The sequence below is a fragment of the Notolepis coatsorum genome (assembly GCF_963971535.1).
Source record: "Notolepis coatsorum genome assembly, chromosome: 1".
NCBI classification, from domain to species: Eukaryota; Metazoa; Chordata; class Actinopteri; order Aulopiformes; family Paralepididae; genus Notolepis; species Notolepis coatsorum.
The window spans coordinates 56,692,025-56,717,095 of record NC_140165.1 but is presented as its reverse complement, the minus strand read 5'-3'; the positions used below and the strand labels follow the sequence as shown (position 1 = coordinate 56,717,095).

The 25,071-nt window shown below is 47.7% G+C and overlaps 1 protein-coding gene across 1 annotated transcript in view; it reads right to left on the bottom strand.

Moving 5' to 3' along the window:
- The window catches only part of als2b (alsin Rho guanine nucleotide exchange factor ALS2 b), a 131,913-nt gene that overhangs the window by 79,963 nt on the left and 26,879 nt on the right, over positions 1 to 25,071 (bottom strand). Inside the window, exons 6-9 of the mRNA XM_084313622.1 lie at positions 16,442 to 16,619; positions 8,920 to 9,016; positions 5,313 to 5,390; positions 3,033 to 3,263 (exon numbers count right to left, since the gene is read on the bottom strand). Coding sequence (XP_084169748.1) covers positions 3,033 to 3,263; positions 5,313 to 5,390; positions 8,920 to 9,016; positions 16,442 to 16,619 — 584 coding nt within the window. The remainder of the gene's footprint in view (positions 1 to 3,032; positions 3,264 to 5,312; positions 5,391 to 8,919; positions 9,017 to 16,441; positions 16,620 to 25,071) is intronic.

Genomic DNA, 25,071 nt, shown 5'->3' with positions numbered 1-25,071 from the left:
TTTGCTAACTAGCTACACTACAATGATGATGCTCGGTGTAACACCTGACAGTCCGGTGGGAAGCTGAACGTTGCGCGATAGAAGAAGTATAGCCAATAATAATATTATATCCATCAAATTATTACTTAATTTGAATTCCCCCAATTTTGGCATGCATTATTCTTTATTTGGGTACAGTTTTCCTGTACATACATTTTTTATTTCTTTTTTTACAGTAGGAAAGCAGGAGGGCTATCGGTTCATAATTTCTAACAGTACTATTTCTCTTTTATGCTCAGGCCGTTGCGAAGATGGTTCAATAATGATTCTGACATACCATGGGTGAATATGGAGAAGCACATTGTATCTCTATATACACTCAAATATATCCTCTTTTCTGGTCTATCCCAAAGCTTTTGCCGTACTAAATTCGGCCCAATTATAGCACATTCAATTTACGTTTGGAAATATATTGCCGAAATGGGACAGTGGGACACAAAATGGCACCTAGATAACCCTATTTTTTATAACAACTTCTTACCGTTGGGAGGGAAACCAGCTACATTTCCCAATTGGCAAAGACCAGGTATTCACAAACTATCTGACATATACAGTGAATACGGTCTCAGATCCTTTCAAGAGCTCAATCAAATCTATAATGTCCCTAGTACATCCTTATTTTTTTATTTACAGTTGCGCACTGCAATGCGCACTTATGGTGTCCCATGGAATCAGCCTTTACCAGTTCATCCTTTAATGATTATAGTGAGTGGTATAAATGTTAAAAATTGTTTTGTTTCTGGGTTATATAATAAAATACAAGGAAAACTAAACAGAACTACAGGTAATACCACTGTCTGGAACATAGATTTAAAGGATTACAACGCCTGCATAAATTGGCAGAATGTATGGGATAATATTCCGTTAACCTCTCGTAAGAATAATTAAGAATCAATTAACTCATTACAAACTGATAAAGATTTTATTTGTCACCCAGGAAACTCTGTCAAATCAAGATTTTACAAAGTCCCCTATGTGCTTTATGTCCGCAAAAAGTCATAGGAACATACATACATATGATGTGGGACTGTCCAGGAGTACTAGCTTTTTGGGCCAAGGTTGCATTATTTCTCACTAATATAACGGAGATAAACATACCTTGTTTGCCACACATTTTATTATTAAACGATGATTAATCTCTAAAAATCACAACTGCAAGCAGGCAGGCTACACAGTATATGACTATACTGACGGACAATCTATATACTGAAAAGACACTTTTTTATGCCACTGTGGGAATTAATATGAAATGCTGATGTGAATGTCTCTTTCCTCTGGACTTTTTTTAATCTTTTCATGTACCCCCTGGGGACCACCCACGTACCCCTAGGGGTACGCGTACCCCCGGTTGGGAAACACTGCTCTAGTGGACAGAACATACATGACTGATAGTGTAGGCATGGATGTAAGCCCATAGATATAGATATATTATATATATATATATATATATATATATATATATATATATATATATATATATATATATATCCATGCGTAAGCCTCGTCAAACCGAAAGTGAAAGTAAGAATGGATGTAAACAATGCAAGAGCAAATACAACAGTGAAAATGGACTTTTGGTTTATAACTAGAGGTGTAACGATCTCAATACAGATTTTGAACATTTTAAACAATTTACACTATTGAAATTGAAAGCTGTATCATTGATTCCCCTTCTCTCGTTCTCATTGTCCCCCTGTCTGGTGTATTGAGCTTGTTATGTATGAAGTGTATTGAGCTTGTTATGTATGAAGTGTATTGAGCTTGTTATGTATGAAGTGTATTGAGCTTGTTATGTATGAAGTGTATTGAGCTTGTTATGTATGAAATCTATTGAGCTTGTTATGTAGGAAGTGTATTAAGCTTGTTATGTATGAAGTGTATTAACACTATGGTCGCCAAAAACGCCGTACCACGTCATTCCCTGCCATGCTCATTCTGCCAAAGACGCCGTACCACGTCTTTGATATCAATATTTCATAAATCTGTGATCGAAATCATATTTCTCCCCCGGAGACTTGAGATCTACTGTTGATCCCCTCTCAACTCTCCAACGGTTCAAGAGCGCCATCTGGTGGCCGATCGGCGGATCGCCCAGAGCGGAAACAGGAAATGGAAGCTGGTGCTGATTCCAATTCGGTCCGATCACTCTGTAATAGTCCCAGGACTCGAGCTAGACACAACGGATAGCAATCCGTTACCAATAACTCGATAAACAACATGATTTGGACGTGTATACTATTATACAACCTGGAAATGGATCGCATATTTCTACATCCCATAATAGGAATATTTCTGTTCCACGCTCATCGCCCAACGCTATGAGGAAGCTACGGTAAGATTCAGCGTTATTTTTTTAACGTGTTCGATACTAACTGCTCTAATGATCATATCACCCACACTAGATGAATCATCTAACGTTGGCCACGGAATTATAAACGACCCCCCCCCCCATCCGGTCAACATCAGATGATCAGTAGTAACTTCTAGAAGCACGTCCATTTGAAATGTTTTATCTCGCGCAGATTCCTATCAAACTGTATTTGATCATCAATATAATGCATTTGGGGCTATAAATCACGTTCTGGAGAAAGCTGCAGAAAACGATAAAAACATACTTATACTTTAGACCGTATTTAGTATGAATATGTGAATGAAAAAGTATAACGTTCCCACTTCCTGAACAATAGATACTTGATGTTGAATGGGCCATAGTAATGTCAATTTAGCAATACAATTTAAAAAGTTATAGCCCTGCAAAGAAGGGGAACTTCTCCATAGACAAATAGAGCTGGCGGAGGATGGTATATTAAGAATATAAGCCTGGCGACCAAAGTGTTAAGCTTGTTATTCAGGAAGTGTATTGAGCTTGTTATGTATGAAGTGTATTTAGCTTGTTATTCAGGAAGTGTATTGAGCTTGTTATGTATGAAGTGTATTGAGCTGCTCCTGCGACACATAGAAACACACAGCGTTCCTCGGCGCTCCCTGCTTACGTTCATGCAGAAGGGCAGCAGGACGGGTTGCTGGGTGTACCCCACCGCCTGCTCCTCGTGCTGCTCCTGCTCCCCGGGCTTGGGGCTCTCCCCGGGGCTCTCCTCCTGGCCTCCCTCCTTCACCTGCTGTCCGCTGTAGTAGAGGATGGGCTGGTAGCAGTCTCCGTCGGCCAGGAGCAAGGTGTGCTTCTCCCCCGCCGCCACGTCCCACACGCGGATCCCCTCCGACATCTAGGGGGCAGCAGAGGGCAAGGGGACAGAGAGAGAGAAAGAGAGTTCATGGAGGGCTCACCTACACCGTGGCTGTCCATGACTCCACCCATCACAACAGATACTCTGACAAGTAGTATAGTAGTATCTGGGTACTTTGGTATTTGACCTGTATAAATGCTTACGTTGTTTGAAACGATTGCACTTCGGCATCTTTGTTTTGTCTGCTGTAGTTTGTGAACGTTGTGGCGTGCTGATCACAGATCAGTGTGGAAGACGTATTGCCAGTCTGGTCAAATCATACATGTCAAATCTGTTGAATTCTCAAAGTTCCAGTATATAATATCAGATCCATGTTTGAATAGTAGCCCTTATATAATTATCATGTTACAAAATAATGGACCTCTTGAAACGTCACATTGTTGCAGTGTGTGTTCTCTGTAAACAGAAACTATCCCAACAGGAACCTCACTTTCACTCAAACTGGTTCTAATGCCTCGGAGAACACCGCAGGGAACTATGAACTGTAAAGACATGGTAATAAGGCAGGCGTCACATTTTAATATAGACCGAGCCCCTTTACAGAGAACAAGGTAAAAAGAAAAAGAAATTGGCTGATGGCTGATTTCTGGTCTGAGGAGGAGGGAGGAGGTGAGTGAGGGGTGTGAGGAGGAGGAGGAGGAGGAGGAGGAGGAGGAGGAGGAGGATGTGAGTGAGGGGTCTGAGGAGCAGGGAGGAGGTGAGTGAGGGGGTCTAAGGAGCAGGGAGGAGGTGGAGGTGAGTGAGGGGTCTGAGGAGCAGGGAGGAGGAGGTGAGTGAGGGGTCTGAGGAGCAGGGAGGAGGAGGTGAGTGAGGGGTCTGAGGAGCAGGGAGGAGGAGGAGGAGGTGAGTGAGGGGTCTGAGGAGGAGGAGGAGGTGAGTGAGGGGTCTGAGGAGGAGGAGGAGGAGGTGAGTGAGGGGTCTGAGGAGGAGGTGAGTGAGGGGTCTGAGGAGGAGGAGGAGGAGGAGGAGGAGGAGGTGAGTGAGTGAGTGAGGGGTCTGAGGAGCAGGGAGGAGGTGAGTGAGGGGTCTGAGGAGGAGGAGGAGGTGAGTGAGGGGTCTGAGGAGGAGGAGCAGGAGGAGGAGGTGAGTGAGGGGTCTGAGGAGGAGGAGGAGGTGAGTGAGTGAGGGGTCTGAGGAGCAGGGAGGAGGTGAGTGAGGGGTCTGAGGAGGAGGAGGAGGAGGAGGAGGAGGAGGAGGAGGTGAGTGAGTGAGGGGTCTGAGGAGCAGGGAGGAGGTGAGTGAGGGGTCTGAGGAGGAGGAGGAGGAGGTGAGTGAGGGGTCTGAGGAGGAGGAGGAGGAGGTGAGTGAGGGGTCTGAGGAGGAGGAGGAGGTGAGTGAGGGGTCTGAGGAGGAGCAGGGAGGTGAGTGAGGGGTCTGAGGAGGAGGAGGTGAGTGAGTGAGGGGTCTGGGGAGCAGGGAGGAGGTGAGTGAGGGGTCTGAGGAGGAGGAGGAGGTGAGTGAGGGGTCTGAGGAGGAGGAGGTGAGTGAGGGGTCTGAGGAGTAGAAGGAGGAGGTGAGTGAGGGGTCTGAGGAGGAGGAGGTGAGTGAGGGGTCTGAGGAGCAGGGAGGAGGAGGTGAGTGAGGGGTCTGAGGAGCAGGGAGGAGGTGGGTAAGGGGGTCTGAGGAGCAGGGAGGAGGTGGAGGTGAGTGAGGGGTCTGAGGAGCAGGGAGGAGGAGGTGAGTGAGGGGTCTGAGGAGGAGGAGGTGGAGGTGGAGGTGAGTGAGGGGTCTGAGGAGCAGGGAGGAGGAGGTGAGTGAGGGGTCTGAGGAGCAGGGAGGAGGTGGTGAGTGAGGGGTCTGAGGAGCAGGGAGGAGGAGGAGGTGAGTGAGGGGTCTGAGGAGCAGGGAGGTGAGTGAGGGGTCTGAGGAGCAGGGAGGAGGAGGTGAGTGAGGGGTCTGAGGAGCAGGGAGGAGGTGGGTGAGGGGGTCTGAGGAGCAGGGAGGAGGTGGAGGTGAGTGAGGGGTCTGAGGAGCAGGGAGGAGGAGGTGAGTGAGGGGTCTGAGGAGGAGGAGGTGGAGGTGCTTCACCTTGGCCAGCCGGGGGACGGTGCTCGGAGACTCCATGTGTCCAAGCTGACCGGAGCTGTTACAGCCCCACGAGTAGACCTGGAAGAGAAACACATACACTAGATGCATCTTAAGTTCATAGTAAAGTCTGAGAAAAAGGTCTAAAAAGATTGTATTCTAAGAAAGCAAAGCATTCTTGCAAGTGATATATATATACATTTTCTTTTTTATCTAAAAGTCTCTCAAATCTGCAAAAGTCACTAAAGATGCAGCTGGGTCCCTGAAAATTGCGTACTACAATAAACTAGTCAGTAACACACAAGAATGTTATGGCCCACTGCTTTCAAATGATACCCACTCCTTGGCTACAAAACGAGCCCATTTCAAATAGAGCCCACATGAAATGTTGCCATATGTTTTCGAAAAGGCGAAACATTTTGTAGATGAAAATTCACACAGATGTTGAAAACCAGACTCTGTACGTGACGTCCTGTTTTTTCACATTCTGACCTAATAAACCTTGATACCTAAGCACCTCAGCACATTTTGTCTTTCACTTGAGAATTATGTTTTTGTAGTTGCACCTCTGCTTCCTGACGTTTCAGCCCCGATTTTTCTCACGAACAAAACCACTAGACTAAGGCCATGTTTAGACAGAGAGAGTCTCAACAGAAACCGCAGAAGTCGTCTTGCGGTCTCACTTTTAATTTTGCGTTTAGACTAGTGTTTTGGGAGGGAATTATTCGTGCAGACGAGGCTGTAAAAGTGTAGTCGACTCGAGACAACGGAGCCCCGCTACACTGCCTCAGGTAGTTGAGACAACCAGGCGTGCTGTGAAGACCCGCCCTACTCTGTCTCTGATTCGCAGACTGTGGGTGGGGGAATGTGATTGGACCAAAGCAGAGTCACTCACAGACGGTGGCTCCAGTCACTAGATGTGATAGCCGCTGGACTGATTCTTGTGTATTTAAAAGTACTGCCAATGTGGTGATCTCCGTGGATAGAATCAGACATGCTTGTTCGCTTTGTTTAAGCTTCTAGGCTACTGGCGCATGCGTGTGACGTAAGCAGTACGCGACGAGAGCCTTGAGAACCCTTTCGTCATAGTTTTATGCTGTTTGACTGTTCAGATGATAGCGCGAAGGTGTATCGTTTCTAGGATTTCCACCCAGGAAGGTGGTTTAACTTTTTTGCGGATTCTCCCCGCAAAAACGCTGTTGCCATGAACAAAAGGCACATCCGAAAAAATATTTTTCCGGATTCACCCGCAAGCGTTTCCGTCTAAACATGGCCTAAAACAATGAAAAGGAAACGGACTGGACTGACTAAACATCCCACACGAGACCAGTGGACATGCAGGCCACGAGAGCCAGGTTCTGTCAGCTTTCACTGAACTTAGACCATCAGTTTGGGGTTCAATCCATTTTCTGGAAGTGTTGACCAGGATTTCCAGGGTACCGACCCGAGACTGAGCGGTGAGAGCCACAGAGCGGGGTACCGACTAGGGATGGGCGTGAGTAATCGATTAGCTATGAGAAAAATCAAAAAAATAAAATCTAAATAATAAATTTGTATGAAAAAAAAAATATATATTTACATATCTTTTCACATGTATGTGTAAAATTATAACTGTTTGTTGGTTTCCTTAAACATATATACGTGAATGGAATTTTTTATTTTTTTTTAATTCTAATATATATATATATTTTTTTATTTTCAGTTTTTGTTCCCTTTTCGAGTAATACACGATCAATCGAGTATAGCATGCGATCAATCGATCTGGATTTCTCTTTAAAATGCCCATCCCTAGTACCGACCCGAGACTGAGCGGTGAGAGCCACAGAGAGCGGGGTACCGACCTGAGACTGAGCGGTGAGAGCCACAGAGCAGGGTACCGACCTGAGACTGAGCGGTGAGAGCCACAGAGAGCGGGGTACCGACCTGAGACTGAGCGGTGAGAGCCACAGAGCAGGGTACCGACCTGAGACTGAGCGGTGAGAGCCACAGAGAGCGGGGTACCGACCTGTGTCTGAGCGGTGAGAGCCACAGAGCAGGGTACCGACCTGAGACTGAGCGGTGAGAGCCACAGAGCGGGGTACCGACCTGAGACTGAGCGGTGAGAGCCACAGAGAGCGGGGTACCGACCTGAGACTGAGCGGTGAGAGCCACAGAGCAGGGTACCGACCTGAGACTGAGCGGTGAGAGCCACAGAGAGCGGGGTACCGACCTGAGACTGAGCGGTGAGAGCCACAGAGCAGGGTACCGACCTGAGACTGAGCGGTGAGAGCCACAGAGAGCGGGGTACCGACCTGTGTCTGAGCGGTGAGAGCCACAGAGCAGGGTATCGACCTGAGACTGAGCGGTGAGAGCCACAGAGCAGGGTACCGACCTGAGACTGAGCGGTGAGAGCCACAGAGAGTGGGGTACCGACCTGAGACTGAGCGGTGAGAGCCACAGAGCGGGGTACCGACCTGAGACTGAGCGGTGAGAGCCACAGAGAGTGGGGTACCGACCTGAGACTGAGCGGTGAGAGCCACAGAGAGCGGGGTACCGACCTGAGACTGAGCGGTGAGAGCCACAGAGCGGGGTACCGACCTGAGACTGAGCGGTGAGAGCCACAGAGCGGGGTACCGACTAGGGATGGGCGTGAGTAATCGATTAGCTATGAGAAAAATCCAAAAAAGAAAAGAAAATCTAAATAATAAATTTTTATGAAAGAAAATTAATATATTTACATATCTTTTCACATGTATGTGTAAAATTATAACTGTTTGTTGGTTTCCTTAAACATATATACGTGACTGGAATTTTTTATTATTTTTTTAAATTCTAATATATATATATATATTTTCTTTTCAGTTTTTGTTCCCTTTTCGAGTAATACACGATCAATCGAGTATAGCATGCGATCAATCGATCTGGATTTCTCTTTAAAATGCCCATCCCTAGTACCGACCCGAGACTGAGCGGTGAGAGCCACAGAGCGGGCTACCGACCTGAGACTGAGCGGTGAGAGCCACAGAGCGGGCTACCGACTAGGGTTGGGAATCACCAGAGGCCTCACGATACGATCACGATACTTAAGTCACGAAACGATAGTATTGCGATTCAAAACATATTGCGATATGCTGAGTATTGCGATATTATTATTGCGATATATTGCTATTTATTACCTTTTTTCAACTGCAAAGTAAAACTTTCTCAACATGTTTTATCTAATAAAATAAAGTTTTCAGTCTGTTCCTCTCACTTCAATAATTTTTATTGCAGCAAATGGGATTTTCTCAAGCAGACAGATGTCAACACTGTAATCTGTGTTGCATGTACCTGACAAACTGAACTGTTTGTATTACAGTCATATTCCAACTTAACTGAATGCACATGTGTGTGTGTGTGTGTGTGTGTGTGTGTGTGTGTGTGTGTGTGTGTGTGTGTGTGTGTGTGTGTGGACTACTGTACATTACAGGTATTGAAATGAACAATGCAACTTCCTTATACAAAAAAAAATGTATTAAAAAGAAAATTATTATAATTTGCATAATAAAATATCGATACTTGGCGTCGTTGTATCGATACAGTATCGCGATACTATACTGTATCGATATTTCCCCCCACCACTAGTACCGACCTGAGACTGAGCGGTGAGAGCCACAGAGTGGTGAGCCCCCGCTGCCACACGCACCACCTCCTTGCTGCTCAGACACTTGATACACAGCGGCTGTAACCTGCAACACACACACACGCATGTTAGAGACACCGTGAAAACACACACATGCATGTTAGAGACACAGTGAAAACACACACAAGCATGTTAGAGACACCATGAAAACACACACACGCATGTTAGAGACACCGTGAAAACACACACAAGCATGTTAGAGACACCGTGAAAACTAGGGCTGACCTTCTAAGCTTTTTTTGGCAATGGAAGCTTCGGGGCCAAGCTTCGATTTTAATTCGAAGCTTCGGAAAAATAAAAAATAAAAAGAATTATAATATTAATTACATTATATATTTTTTATTTTTTTTTATCTTATGTTGTGGGACTTGTACAGCACTTTGGTAAACTTTGTTGTTTTTAAATGTGCTCTATAAATAAAGTGGATTGGATTAATGAATTAAGTAGCCCCTTTCGTGACTGTGACGCAGCCAACAAGTTTTCACTCGGCTGCGCTGCCTGGGTGCAGTGGGGCTGCTCTCACAGCCAACGACATGACATTACATAATTATGTTGCAACCTTCGTCTATCCATTAGTCATAGCAGCATAGGCATAGCCTTATTAATGTTTTGTGTGGCGTCGCCGTCGTATACAACGATACTTACGTTTTTTAGGTGATTTGACAAAGTTGTTGTAGAATTGTGATATGCCATTTTCTTCTGGCATATCTGGCACTCGGCTTTTTGGGCATCGTCTTTGCATATTTTAAAGTGTAACCACACGTCTGATGACTTCTTCGTCGACATGTCTGCTGCACCAGGGTTTCCGTTAGAAATTTTTTTGCCGGTCTCAGGGTCCGGTAGATTTAAATCTACCGGTCAAATGAGAGAAATTCCGGTCAGAGTTTATTGAGCTTCAAAATAATTGACATCCTCAAGGCATGTAGATTTATAATATTTTAACTTAAAACTAGGCTACTTTTGCGTATACAATCATTATATTCCAAATAAAATAAGTCCAGAGACTCCGTGCTGCTGCCGACTTTAAATCAAATAGGTGTCTGTGGGCAGTCGCCCGACATTAATAAACAGCAGTCTGTTATAATCACATTTTTATGAGCTAACGAATTCCGTTATATTGGACATTTGTATTAATTATATCAAGCGAAGAACTGAGAAATTTGGCAGAGAGAGACGGCAACATTATCGTGGGTTTGCGTGATGACTCTCTCCACCTCGCAACGACTTATTTGCAAAGAGTATGGCGCTGCAGAGCAGCAGATTCAGCTGTTTTTTGGCTCTATCTGGGGACCGCTCAACAGCGCCCCCCACCCAACAGCTGAATTGCCAATGGCTGAATTGGAGTACTGCACTGTGCCGCTGCTGCTCCGGCTCTGCAGCTACACATGCACTCGCAAAACCCAGCACTAAGCTCTCGCTGACAACATTATTTTTTTTTATCCACTTTTTCTCCCATTTTCTATATATTTTCTCCCATCCCAATTTCGTATCATCCAATTCAACCCTCCCCTGTCACGAACGCTGTTTCTTGCCTCCCACAAGCCGGCTGCAATGTGGACTAAGTCATACATAGCACAAGTCCCCTCCGGTACTTGAGGTAACAGCAGTCGCATCTTTTCACCTGCGCAGCTCGATCTCTCAGTGGCGAGGAGTAACGCGTGGGAGGCTCACGCTGCCCCCGACACTTCCTGATTCTACTGCGCAGGCGCACCAACCGACCTGTAGGAGTCGCTGTCCACAACGCCCGATCCCCACCCATCAGTTTCCCACCCCCTAATACGGCCAATGTGTATTAGTATGAACGACCAGCTAAACTGAAAGCAATGTGGAGCGCTGGGCTCGAACAGGCGAGGCCAGCGTCTCCGCATTCATTGGCGAGCGCCTTGCCCACTACGCCACGTAGCCGCCCCTCGCTGACAACATTATTATACCTGCTTGGTGAAGCAACGATGAAACAAATGTAATGATTGTTTCGTTCATCGCATAGGCTATTTAATTTTAGCCTATTTTAATACAATTCAAATAATCAAATTGTGTTTAGAGGGAATTATTTTCACCGGACATTAAGACCGGAGAGATTAAATATGTCGGACTTCAACAGATTTTGCCGGTCAAATACCGGTAATTACCGGCTAACGGAAACGCTGTGCTGCACATGTCCTTGTTGTTTTCAACACAGATAATCTCCACGTGCTTGTTGTAGAGAGGTGGAGTCGAGGCGCCGCTTACTTTAGTTTCATTGGAATGGAGGCGGGAAGGCGCTGCTTACTTTCGCAAGATTTGAGGATTAAAAAAAAAAATGTACTTCGATTTTTTTTTATGTCCGAAGCTCGTGCCATCGAACAAAGCTTCGAAGTATTTAAGACAGCCCTAGTGAAAACACACACAAGCATGTTAAAGACACCGTGAAAGACACACACAAGCATGTTAAAGACACCGTGCAACACACACACAAGCATGTTAGAGACACTGTGCAACACACACACAAGCATGTTAAAGACAGTGTGAAACACACACACAAGCATGTTAAAGACACAGTGAAAACACATACAGTACAAGCATGTTAGAGACACCGTGAAACACACACAAGCATGTTAGAGACATCACACCGTGCAACACACACACAAGCATGTTAGACACCGTGGAACACACACAAGCCAGCGTTTCCGTTAGCCGGTAATTACCGGTATTTGACCGGCAAAATCTGTTGAAGTCCGACATATTTAATCTCTCCGGTCATAATGTCCGGTGAAAATAATTCCCTCTAAACACAATTAGATTATTTGAATTGTATTAAAATAGGCTAAAATTAAATAGCCTATGCGATTAACGAAACAATCATTACATTTGTCGTTGCTTCACCAAGCAGCCGGTCTAATAATGACATCCTTTTGTCAGCGCGAGCTGGCTGCTGATATATTTGCGAGAAGCATGGCTTGGCAGGGTGCAGTACTCCAATTCAGCCATTGGCAATTCAGCTGTTGGGTGGGGGCGCTGCTGACACCGCTGCTCTGCTCTGCCTGCTCCATGCTTCACGTAAATATATCAGCAGCCAGCTCGCGCTGACAACATGATGTCATTATTAGACCGGCTGCTTGGTGAAGCAACGACAAATGTAATGATTGTTTCGTTCATCGCATAGGCTATTTAATTTTAGCCTATTTTAATACAATTCAAATAATCAAATTGTGCTTAGAGGGAATTATTTTCACCGGACATTATGAGCAGCACCAAGTCGTTGGGAGGTGGAGATATACATCACGGCGCAAACCCACGATAATGTTGCCGTCTCTCTCTGCCAAATTTCTCAGTTCTTCGCTTGATATAATTAATACAAATGTCCAATATAACGGAATTCGTTAGCTCATAAAAATGTGATTATTTATAACAGACTGCTGTTTATTAAGGTCGGGCAGACTGCCCACCGACACCTCAAGTCGGCAGCAGCACGAAGTCTCGAGGGACTTATTTTATTTGGAATATATTAATGACTGTATATACGCAAAAGTAGCCTAGTTTTAAGTTAAAATATTATAAATGCCTCGATGATGTCATTCTTTATATAGGCCTATCAATTGTTTTTAAGCTCAATAAACTCTGACCGGAATTTATCCCATTTGTCCGGTAGATTGAAATCTACCGGACACTCAGACCTGCAAAAAAAAATTCTAACGGAAACCCTGACACAAGCATGTTAGAGACACCGTGAAAACACACACACAAGCATGTTAGAGACACCGTGCAACACACACACAAGCATGTTAGAGACACCGTGCAACACACACACAAGCATGTTAAAGACACCGGGAAACACACACACACAAGCATGTTAAAGACACCATGAAAACACACACAAGCATGTTAGACACTGTGCAACACACACACAAGCATGTTAGAGACACCGTGAAAACACACACAAGCATGTTAAAGACACCGTGAAAACACACACAAGCATGTTAAAGACACTGTGAAACACACACACAACAAGCACCACATTAAAGACATCATGAAACACACACAAGCACCACGTTAAAGACACTGCGAAAACACACACAACCACCATGTTAAAGACACCATGAAACACACACAAGCGCCACGTTAAAGACACCATGAAACACAGACAAGCACCACGTTAACACTTTAAGGACCAGCCACGAGTTTATACGTGTTTCGGTGCCATGCGTTGTGGACCAGAGGCACGTATATAGCCGTGGCATTTGTTATTGCTGTTATTCCATTTTAATAACCAGCTCAAGGTCCCCGACCAGCTCTGCAGATCTACTGTCTGTGGAATCGAGAACATGCAATACAGGCCAGATCCTCTTAGGGGCGCCATCGCTCCACTGCAGTATGCCCTGTGGGCGAATGTAAAACTTTTTTTTTTCTTCCAATGGAGTATAATTGTAGCCGGATCCTGAACCAGCACAATGTACTGTGGATCACGTTTCGAATCGCAGATTTCACCATGGAATAATGGGATTTATCATCAGCCAATGGACATATCGATCTACCAGATGCCGATCGATAACGGGGAAATGCTGGGGGGTATCCCACGGGCTCACGGTAAGACCTTTTTCACCTAAATTACAGCCGGATCAGAGCTTGCTGTGACACGCAAGCAGTCGATCAGTGAATATGGCTAGTTACATGGACACTGTATTGGTAATCATTGATCAATAATACTAAACGACGTCCCCCCCCCCCCCCCCCTTTCATGCATACATGCTCTGGGACAGCCCGGATCATATGCAGTTTGTGTTATTTCTTTAGCATATATAAAACGGAAATGCCGTTGAATATAACGTTAGTAGCTATTAGCTCCATAACTAGCTTTCCAGAAAATATATGAGACAAAATCTGCGATAAAGCTTATATTCACGGCGCTATAAAATTATAACCTACCGATGCATTTTTTCTTCTTCTCTAAGCCATTTTGAAGGGACGGTTTATGAACTCAATTGACAATGAGAATGGACAGATAGCAACACTATAAAGCATAGATATAGTTGTACAAAAACCCACACGTTTGTTTACATTCCCTGGTCCTCAACCACTATATTAGACGCATCCCATCGGTCGCCAAAGTGTTAAAGACACCGTGAAAACACACACAACCACCATGTTAAAGACACAGTGAAAACACACACACAACCACCATGTCAAAGACACCATGAAACACACACACAATCACCATGTTAAAGACACCATGAAACACACGCACAACCACCATGTTAAAGACCCCGTGAAACCTGGCGGTCGGGTGGCATAGCAGAGATTGCGCTCGTCACCAATGCAAGAGGCTGTGGTCTCGACTCCCGGAGTCAGCATTGCCCTGCGGCTTGGGCCGGTCGTCATACTAAACTCGTTTGGCTGAGTTAGGGGGAGGGAAGTCGTGGGTGGTAATCTGGCGTTGTGGACAGCGACGCCTACAGGTCAGGTCTGGGCGCCTGCTCAGCGAAAGGCAGGAAATGGTGAAGGCAGCGTGACCTCCCACGCGTTACACTTCACCAATGAGAGTCCTCGCTGCCAGGTGAGAAGAGAGCCACTGGCTGTCTCCACATGTGTCGGAGGAAGCATGTGATGGACTTCAGGGTTCCCTTGTACCGACCAGTAGGAGGAACATGCGCACAACAACCAGGTAGGGGAGGGGGGGAATTGGCATAACGACTAAATTGGGATGGGGAGAAAAATAAAAAAATCAGGCGGAGAAAAAGAGGATAAAAAAAAGAAAGACACCGTGAAACACGCACAACCACCATGTTAAAGACACCGTGAAAACACACACAACCACCATGTTAAAGACACAGTGAAACACACACACAACCACCATGTTAAAGACACTGAGAAACACACACAAGCACCATGTGTTAAAGACACCGTGAAACACACACAAGCACCACGTTAAAGACACCATGTCAAAACACACACAAGCACCACGTTAAAGACACTGCGAAAGACACACAAGCACCACGTTAAAGACACTGTGAAAACACACAAGCACCACGTTAAAGACACAGCGAAAGACACACACAACCACCATGTTAAAGACACTGCGAAAGATACACAAGCACCACGTTAAAGACACTGTGAAAACACACACAATCACCATATTAAAGACACTGCGAAAGACACACAAGCACCACGTTAAAGACACTGTGAAAACACACACAACCACCACGTAAAAGACACCATGAAACACACACACAACCAACTACTAACTCTATGCGGCGTAGCTACATGTTGCTAGCATAGTGTCGCGTTACATACTGTAAAATGTAACTTTACAATGCTACTATGTAGGGCTGTCTTAAATACTTCGAAGCTTCGTTCGATGGCACGAGCTTCGAACATAAAAAAAAATCGAAGTTTAAAATAAATAAAATAAAAAAATTATTTGCCTCAAATCTTGCGCCTCCATTCCAATGAAACGAAAGTAAGCGGCAACTTCCCGCCTCCATTCCAATGAAACGAAAGTAAGCGGCGCCTCGACTCCACCTCTCTACAACAAGCACGTGGAGATTATCTGTGTTGAAAACAACAAGGACGTGTGCAGCAGACATGTCGACGAAGAAGTCATCAGACGTGTAGTTACACTTTAAAATATGCAAAGACGATGCCCAAAAAGCCGAGTGCCAGATATGCCAGAAGAAAATTGCATATCACAACTTTACAACAACTTTGTCAAATCACCTAAAAAACGTAAGTATCGTTGTACACGACAACAACGCCACACAAAACATTAATAAGGCTATGCCTATGCTGCTATGACTAATGTGTTACCAAGTTGGTTAATTTAATTGTAATCATCTGCTTTTGTAGGTGCATTGTCTGATATAATTATAAATTAAATATAATATAATTGTTTGCTTGATAGACGAAGGTTGCAACATAATTATGTAATGTCATGTCGTTGGCTGTGAGAGCAGCCCCACTGCACCCAGGCAGCGCAGCTGAGTGAAACCTTGTTGGCTGCGTCACAGTCACGAAAGGGGCTACTTAATTAATTAATCCAATCCACTTTATTTATAGAGCACATTTAAAAACAACAAAGTTTACCAAAGTGCTGTACAAGTCCCACAACATAAGATAAAAAAAATAAATAAAAAATGTATAATTAATATATATATATATATATATATATATATATATTTTTTTTTGAAGTTTCGAATTAAAATCGAAGCTCGGCCCGAAGCTTCGATTGCCAAAAAAAGCTTTGAAGGTCAGCCCTACTACTATGCCTATACTACTACCTACTATGCTAATATGTCTATACTACTATGCATTCAGAGTGTAGCACTCAAATTGTTCGGCACTGCTAGAAGAACAACCCTTAGCCGCCAGAGGTGTAACCCCTCCTGCCTGTTGACTTGTTGTACAGAACTGGCATTCTGTAAGTGGCATTATGGTAAGTGGCATTATGAAAGCGTTGAGCTAAATTACTAAATTAATTGTGTATTTATGGTTTGGTTACCTGGCCAGGTTGTCTCCGTGGCCCAGCTGGCCGTGCTCGCCCTGGCCCCAGCTCCACACCTCCGTCTGCAGGGTGGGCAGCACCTCGTCCTGCCCCTCCAGGAGCTTGTCGCCCAGAGGGGTGAGGGCCACCGCCCGCACCCTGAGACGGCCCGCCTTCCGCAGCAGCCGCGGGGACACTGTGGGGGCGCGTTGAGAGACACACAGAGATTAGAGGAGCGGTGGGACACTGCAGGGACGCGTTGAGAGACACACAGAGATTAGAGGGCGGTGGGGACACTGCGGGGACGCGTTGAGACACACAGAGATTAGAGGGCGGTGGGGACACTGCAGGGACGCGTTGAGAGACACAGAGATTAGAGGGCGGTGGGGACACTGCAGGGACGCGTTGAGAGACACAGAGATTAGAGGGCGGTGGGGACAGTGCAGGAACACGTTGAGACACACAGAGATTGGAGGGCGGTGGGGACAGTGCAGGGACACGTTGAGAGACACACAGAGATTAGAGGGGCGGTGGGGACACTGCAGGACGCGTTGAGAGACACACAGAGATTAGAGGGGCGGTGGGGACAGTGCAGGGACACGTTGAGAGACAGAGATTAGAGGGGCGGTGGGGACAGTGCAGGGACGCATTGAGACACAGAGATTAGAGGGCAGTGGGGACACTGCAGGGACACGTTGAGAGACACACAGAGATTAGAGGTGCGGTGGGGACAGTGCAGGGACACGTTGAGAGACACAGAGATTAGAGGGGCGGTGGAGACAGTGCAGGGACACGTTGAGAGACACAGAGATTAGAGGGGCGGTGGGGACAGTGCAGGGACATGTTGAGAGACACAGAGATTAGAGGGGCGGTGGAGACAGTGCAGGGACACGTTGAGAGACACATAGATTAGAGGGGCGGTGGGGACAGTGCAGGGACACGTTGAGAGACACACAGAGATTAGAGGGGCGGTGGGGACAGTGCAGGGACACGTTGAGAGACACACAGAGATTAGAGGGGCGGTGGGGACAGTGCAGGACGCCTTGAGAGACACACAGAGATTAGAGGGGCGGTGGGGACAGTGCAGGGACACGTTGAGACACACAGAGATTAGAGGGGTGGTGGGACACTGCAGGGACGCGTTGAGAGACACACAGAGATTAGAGGGCGGTGGGGACAGTGCAGGGACGCGTTGAGAGACAGAGATTAGAGGGGCGGTGGGGACAGTGCAGGGACACGTTGAGACACACAGAGATTAGAGGGCGGTGGGGACACTGCAGGGACGCGTTGAGAGACACAGAGATTAGAGGGGCGGTGGGGACAGTGCAGGGACACGTTGAGACACAGAGATTAGAGGGCGGTGGGGACAGTGCAGGACGCGTTGAGAGACAGAGATTAGAGGGGCGGTGGGGACAGTGCAGGGACACGTTGAGAGACACACAGAGATTAGAGGGGCGGTGGGGACAGTGCAGGGACGCGTTGAGAGACAGAGATTAGAGGGGCGGTGGAGACAGTGCAGGGACACGTTGAGAGACAGAGATTAGAGGGGCGGTGGGGACAGTGCAGGGACACGTTGAGAGACACACAGAGATTAGAGGGCGGTGGGGACAGTGCAGGGACGCGTTGAGAGACACAGAGATTAGAGGGGCGGTGGGGACAGTGCAGGGACGCGTTGAGAGACACAGAGATTAGAGGGGCGGTGGGGACAGTGCAGGGACACGTTGAGAGACACAGAGATTAGAGGGGCGGTGGGGACAGTGCAGGGACACGTTGAGAGACACAGAGATTAGAGGCGCGGTGGAGACAGTGCAGGGACACGTTGAGACACACAGAGATTAGAGGGGCGGTGGGGACAGTGCAGGGACAAGTTGAGAGACACAGAGATTAGAGGGGTGGTGGGGACAGTGCAGGGACACGTTGAGACACACAGAGATTAGAGGGGTGGTGGGGACAGTGCAGGGACACGTTGAGACACACAGAGATTAGAGGGGCGGTGGGGACAGTGCAGGGACACGTTGAGAGACAGAGATTAGAGGGGCGGTGGGGACACTGCAGGGACACGTTGAGAGACACAGAGATTAGAGGGGCGGTGGAGACAGTGCAGGACGCCTTGAGAGACACACATAGATTAGAGGGGCGGTGGGGACAGTGCAGGGACACGTTGAGAGACACAGAGATTAGAGGGGCGGTGGGGACAGTGCAGGGACACGTTGAGAGACACACAGAGATTAGAGGGGCGGTGGGGACAGTGCAGGGACACGTTGAGAGACACACAGAGATTAGAGGGGCGGTGGGGACAGTGCAGGGACACGTTGAGAGACACACAGAGATTAGAGGGGTGGTGGGGACAGTGCAGGGACACGTTGAGAGACACAGAGATTAGAGGGGTGGTGGAGACAGTGCAGGGACGCGTTGAGAGACAGAGATTAGAGGGGCGGTGGGGACAGTGCAGGGACACGTTGAGAGACACACATAGATTAGAGGGGCGGTGGGGACAGTGCAGGGACACGTTGAGAGACACACAGAGATTAGAGGGCGGTGGGGACAGTGCAGGGACACGTTGAGACACACAGAGATTAGAGGGGCGGTGGGGACAGTGCAGGGACACGTTGAGAGACACAGAGATTAGAGGGGCGGTGGGGACAGTGCAGGGACGCGTTGAGAGACAGAGATTAGAGGGGCGGTGGGGACAGTGCAGGACGCCTTGAGAGACACACAGAGATTAGAGGGGCGGTGGGGACAGTGCAGGGACACGTTGAGACACACAGAGATTAGAGGGGTGGTGGAGACAGTGCAGGGACACGTTGAGAGACACAGAGATTAGAGGGGCGGTGGGGACAGTGCAGGGACACGTTGAGAGACACAGAGATTAGAGGGGCGGTGGAGACAGTGCAGGGACACGTTGAGAGACACAGAGATTAGAGGGGCGGTGGGGACAGTGCAGGGACACGTTGAGAGACACACAGAGATTAGAGGGGCGGTGGGGACAGTGCAGGGACACGTTGAGAGACACAGAGATTAGAGGGGCGGTGGGGACAGTGCAGGGACACGTTGAGAGACACACATAGATTAGAGGGGCGGTGGAGACAGTGCAGGGACGCGTTGAGAGACACACATAGATTAGAGGGGCGGTGGGGACAGTGCAGGGACACGTTGAGAGACAGAGATTAGAGGGGTGGTGGAGACAGTGCAGGGACACGTTGAGAGACACAGAGATTAGAGGGGCGGTGGGGACAGTGCAGGGACACGTTGAGAGACAGAGATTAGAGGGGCGGTGGGGACAGTGCAGGGACACGTTGAGAGACACAGAGATTAGAGGGGTGGTGGAGACAGTGCAGGGACACGTTGAGAGACAGAGATTAGAGGGGCGGTGGGGACAGTGCAGGGACACGTTGAGAGACAGAGATTAGAGGGGCGGTGGGGACACTGCAGGGACACGTTGAGAGACACAGAGATTAGAGGGGCGGTGGGGACAGTGCAGGGACGCGTTGAGACACAGAGATTAGAGGGCGGTGGGGACAGTGCAGGACGCCTTGAGAGACACACAGAGATTAGAGGGCGGTGGGGACAGTGCAGGGACACGTTGAGAGACACAGAGATTAGAGGGGCGGTAGGGACAGTGCAGGGACACGTTGAGACACACAGAGATTAGAGGGGCGGTGGGGACAGTGCAGGGACACGTTGAGAGACACACAGAGATTAGAGGGGCGGTGGGGACAGTGCAGGGACACGTTGAGAGACACACAGAGATTAGAGGGGCGGTGGAGACAGTGCAGGGACACGTTGAGAGACACAGAGATTAGAGGGGCGGTGGGGACAGTGCAGGGACACGTTGAGAGACACAGAGATTAGAGGGGCGGTGGGGACAGTGCAGGGACACGTTGAGAGACACAGAGATTAGAGGGCGGTGGGGACAGTGCAGGGACACGTTGAGAGACAGAGATTAGAGGGGCGGTGGGGACAGTGCAGGGACACGTTGAGAGACAGAGATTAGAGGGCGGTGGAGACAGTGCAGGGACACGTTGAGAGACACACAGAGATTAGAGGGGTGGTGGGGACAGTGCAGGGACACGTTGAGAGACACACAGAGATTAGAGGGGCGGTGGGGACAGTGCAGGGACACGTTGAGAGACAGAGATTAGAGGGCGGTGGGGACAGTGCAGGGACACGTTGAGAGACACACAGAGATTAGAGGGGTGGTGGGGACAGTGCAGGGACACGTTGAGAGACACACAGAGATTAGAGGGGCGGTGGGGACAGTGCAGGGACATGTTGAGAGACACAGAGATTAGAGGGGCGGTGGGGACAGTGCAGGGACACGTTGAGAGACAGAGATTAGAGGGGCGGTGGGGACAGTGCAGGGACACGTTGAGAGACACAGAGATTAGAGGGGCGGTGGGGACAGTGCAGGGACACGTTGAGAGACACACAGAGATTAGAGGGGCGGTGGAGACAGTGCAGGGACACGTTGAGAGACAGAGATTAGAGGGGCAGTGGGGACAGTGCAGGGACACGTTGAGAGACACACAGAGATTAGAGGGGCGTGGGGACAGTGCAGGGACACGTTGAGAGACACAGAGATTAGAGGGGCGGTGGGGACACTGCAGGGACGCGTTGAGACACACACAGAGATTAGAGGGGTGGTGGGGACACTGCAGGGACGCGTTGAGACACAGAGATTAGAGGGGCGGTGGTTGAAGTGATATTGTACAAGATCAGTACAAGTTCAAACACAACAGAGCTTTTGAATGATCATGATGGAGGTAGGGACGTCCCGATCCAAGGTGTTCTGCCCCCGATCCCAATGCTTTTCATTTATTCTTTGAACAAAACAGGATCTGAATTTGATTGGGCTTAATACACCCGATACAGATCAATAGCAATCAATTAAAATTCTCCTCCGATTCCGATCTGATCAGGACATCCCTAGATAGAGTGATGTAATACAATTTCAAACACAACAATGCTTTTGAATTATAATGATATAGCAATGAAAGCATGAAAAAGGAAAGGTGAATGGAAATAGCTATTTACACCTGTTAACATTCAAGTTCAAGTTCAAGTTCTTTAATAGTTGTCATACAGAAGTACAGAATACTTTCATACAAAATGCTTCTTACTGTTACGCTCCAGAGACTGTGCTAGACAAGATAGTATCAAATAACATAATAACATAATATAGCATGAATTTAGAAGAAGAAAATGAGGTCACAGTTGTTCGGTATAGACATATGTACAATGTTCTGAGTTACCATATAATATACAATACACAACTATGCAGTGTACTAATGTACAGTACTATCTAGTGCAAAGCAGAAATGGGATGAGGTACAATTTTAGGTACAATTTACAGTAAGGTGTACGAGTTGTAGTGCAATCCTTCATCCATAAATATAAAGTGTGGGGAGTGGGTGCTACAGTGTGTTTGTTTAAAGTGGGTGTGTGCTATAAAGTGTGTGTAGTGGGTGCTACAGTGTGTTTGTTTAAAGTGAGTGTGTGCGTGTGGATGTGTGTGCTATGTGTGTTTGGTGGTTGTTGTTGTGTAGTGTTCATTCATTGTTCGTTTAGCAGCCTGATGGCCTGGGGATAGAAGCTACTTCTGAGTCTTTCTGTGCTCGCCTTGAGACTCCTGTATCGCTTGCCTGACGGCAGCAGTTCAAAGAGGCAGTTGTTCGGGTGGCTCGAGTCCTTAATAATTCTCTTAGCCTTCCCCTTGCAACGCTTGTAGTAAATGTTCTGGAGGGTGGGGAGCCCCCCTCCAATTGTGCGTTCGGCTGAACGTGTCACTCTTTGTAGTCTGCTTTGGTCTTTTGCAGTGCTATTCCCAAACCAGGAGGTGATGTTGCCGGTCAAGATGCTCTCTATTGTACATGAGTAGAAGTTCTTAAGGATCTTCTGGCTGACTTGGAACTTCCTTAGGCGCCTGAGGAAGTAGAGGCGTTGTCGTGCCTTCTTCACCACACTGTTAATGTGTATGGTCCATTTCAAGTCCTCGGATATGTGGGCTCCGAGGTACTTGAAGCTGTTGACTCTCTCAACCGGTGCCCCGTCGATGCTGAGGGGGCTGTAGTCCTTGACCCCCGACCTCCTGAAGTCCACAATCATCTCCTTTGTTTTGCTGACGTTCAGGGAGAGGCTGTTTTCCTGGCACCATCCCGCCAGGACCTTGACCTCTTCCAGGTAGGCCCTCTCGTCGTTGGCAGAGATCAGGCCCACCACCACTGTGTCGTCAGCAAATTTGACGATTGTATTGCTACTCCGCTGAGCCACACAGTCGTGTGTGTACAGGGAGTAGAGGAGGGGACTCAGAACACAGCCCTGGGGGGCCCCTATGTTGAGGGTGATGGATGAGGAGGTGCAGTTGCCTGCTCTCACCACCTGGGGTCTGCCAGTCAGGAAGTCCAAGACCCACTGGCAGAGGTCATAGCCCAAGCCCAGGTCCCTGAGCTTGGCTATGAGTATGGAGGGGACTATGGTATTGAATGCCGAGCTGTAGTCGATGAATAGCATTCTCACATAGTTCCCCTGCCTCTTGTCCAGGTGTGATGCTGCTGTGTGCAGCACATGGGATATGGCGTCCTCCGTGGACCTGTTGGGGCGGTATGCAAATTGCAGGGGGTCCATGTTGATGGGGAGGGAGGAGCAGATGTAGCCCTTTACTAGCTTCTCAAAGCACTTCATGGCTATGGAGGTGAGAGCTACAGGGCGGTAGTCGTTGAGGCAAGCAGGCTTGGATTTTTTGGGTACAGGGATAATAGTGGACTTCTTCAGGCAGGTGGGGATGACAGCCTGTTCTAAGGACAGGTTAAATATGTCAGTGAATACTGGGGCCAGTTGGTCGGCACAGACTTTTAGGACGCGGCCGGGGATGCCGTCCGGACCTGCTGCCTTCCTGATATTCACTTTTTTAAAGGTCCGCCTCACCTCATGCTCTGTTACCCTGAACACTGCGCCTCCATCAGCAGCCGACCCCCCCCCCCCCATTGCCGAGGCTTGTGAGCTGGTGTTATTACCAGCATCAAACCTCGCATAGAAGGTATTGAGGTCGTTTGCTAAGGAGATGTCACTGTTCAGTTTGAGGGAGGCGCCTTTGTAGTCTGTCATCGTTTTGAGCCCCTGCCACATAGCTCTAGAGTCAGCTTGTTCAAACTGGAGTTCAATTTTATCCCTGTAGCGCCGTTTGGCCTCTGACACTGTCCTCCTTACGTTGTGTTGCGCCACCTTGTGGTCGTTCATGTTGCCTGCCACTAGGCCGTCATTGTATGCTTTGGTGCGCTCTCTCAGAGCTTCACGGACGGATTTGTCTACCCAGGGTTTTTGATTTGGGTAAACTTTCATTTTGGTAGTGGGGATTGTTTCTTTCACCCTAGTACAGACATAGTCCAGCACTGTCTCCGTGTAGGCATTAATGTTATCTGTGTCGCGGAATCCAGTCTGTGTTGTGAAACACTGACACTAGTGTATCCTCTGACGTCACATCCCATTTCTGCACCTCTCGCGAGACTACGGGAGTACTTTTAATTCTTTGTCTGTACTTTGGTGTAAGGAAAATGGATGCGTGATCTGACTTGCCAAAGCCACTATCAGAATGAGCCTTGTAGCCACCTTTAAATTGCGTGTAACAGTGATCTAGGATGTTACCGCCTCTGGTGTTGCAAGTCACATGCTGGTAGAAATCAGGCAATACCTTTCTCAGATTGGCGCTATTGAAATCTCCCAGTACTAAAATGGCGGCGTTAACGTTCGTCGCTTGTATATTGTTTACCTCGTCGTGTAGTCTGGAGAGCGCGGCGTTGTTGTTGGCTTGCGGTGGAATATACACTCCGACCAGGATGATCGCCGTTAACTCCCTCGGGAGGAAGAAAGGACGACACTTGATGGTTATATATTCCAGTTCTGGGGAGCAGTGATTGGATAATTCCTTCACATTCGTTGGATCACTCCAATTTTTGTTAAACATGAAGGCAATACCTCCACCACGTTGTTTACCGGACTCTGATTGTGTCCGATCCTTCCTATGGATAAAGAAATGATCCGCTGGTTGAATCGCGTGATCTGGAACCTCCGGTGTTAGCCATGTTTCGGTGAAGCAAAGGACATTGCAGTCCCTAACGTCTCTTTGATATTGAATCCTTGCTCGGATGTCATCCAGTTTATTGTCTATTGATTGTACATTGGCTAGCAATATACTGGGAAGTGGTGTACGGTGTCGTCTGGATCTCAGCCTGTTTCGGATCCCAGCCCTTTTTCCTCGTCTTCGCGGCGGCTTTTGGTGGTCTTGTCCATGGCCGGCATAACAAAGGATCTCGGTGGGCCATTTCTGCTGTTCAGCGATCCGATCCAGAGAGCAATCCAAACGGTAAGTTTTCCTTAATCCAATGTCAATGATTGACTGACGGTCATACACATATAATGCACCAACAGTTGGTGCAAATAAAACTCCTAATACTATAAAAATTAACAAAATAAAGCACAGTCTCGTCGGAGCGATCAGAGAGGCAGCCATCAGAGCAGCGCCGCTAGTCTTGGTGAAAGGATTCTTTTATTTATTTATTTTTTACATATCTCTCTGTAGTATCAATGTTTTGCTCTTATGTTGGCCTTTTTGACTGCAGTGGAAAATCAATTACAAAATGTTTTGCATATCG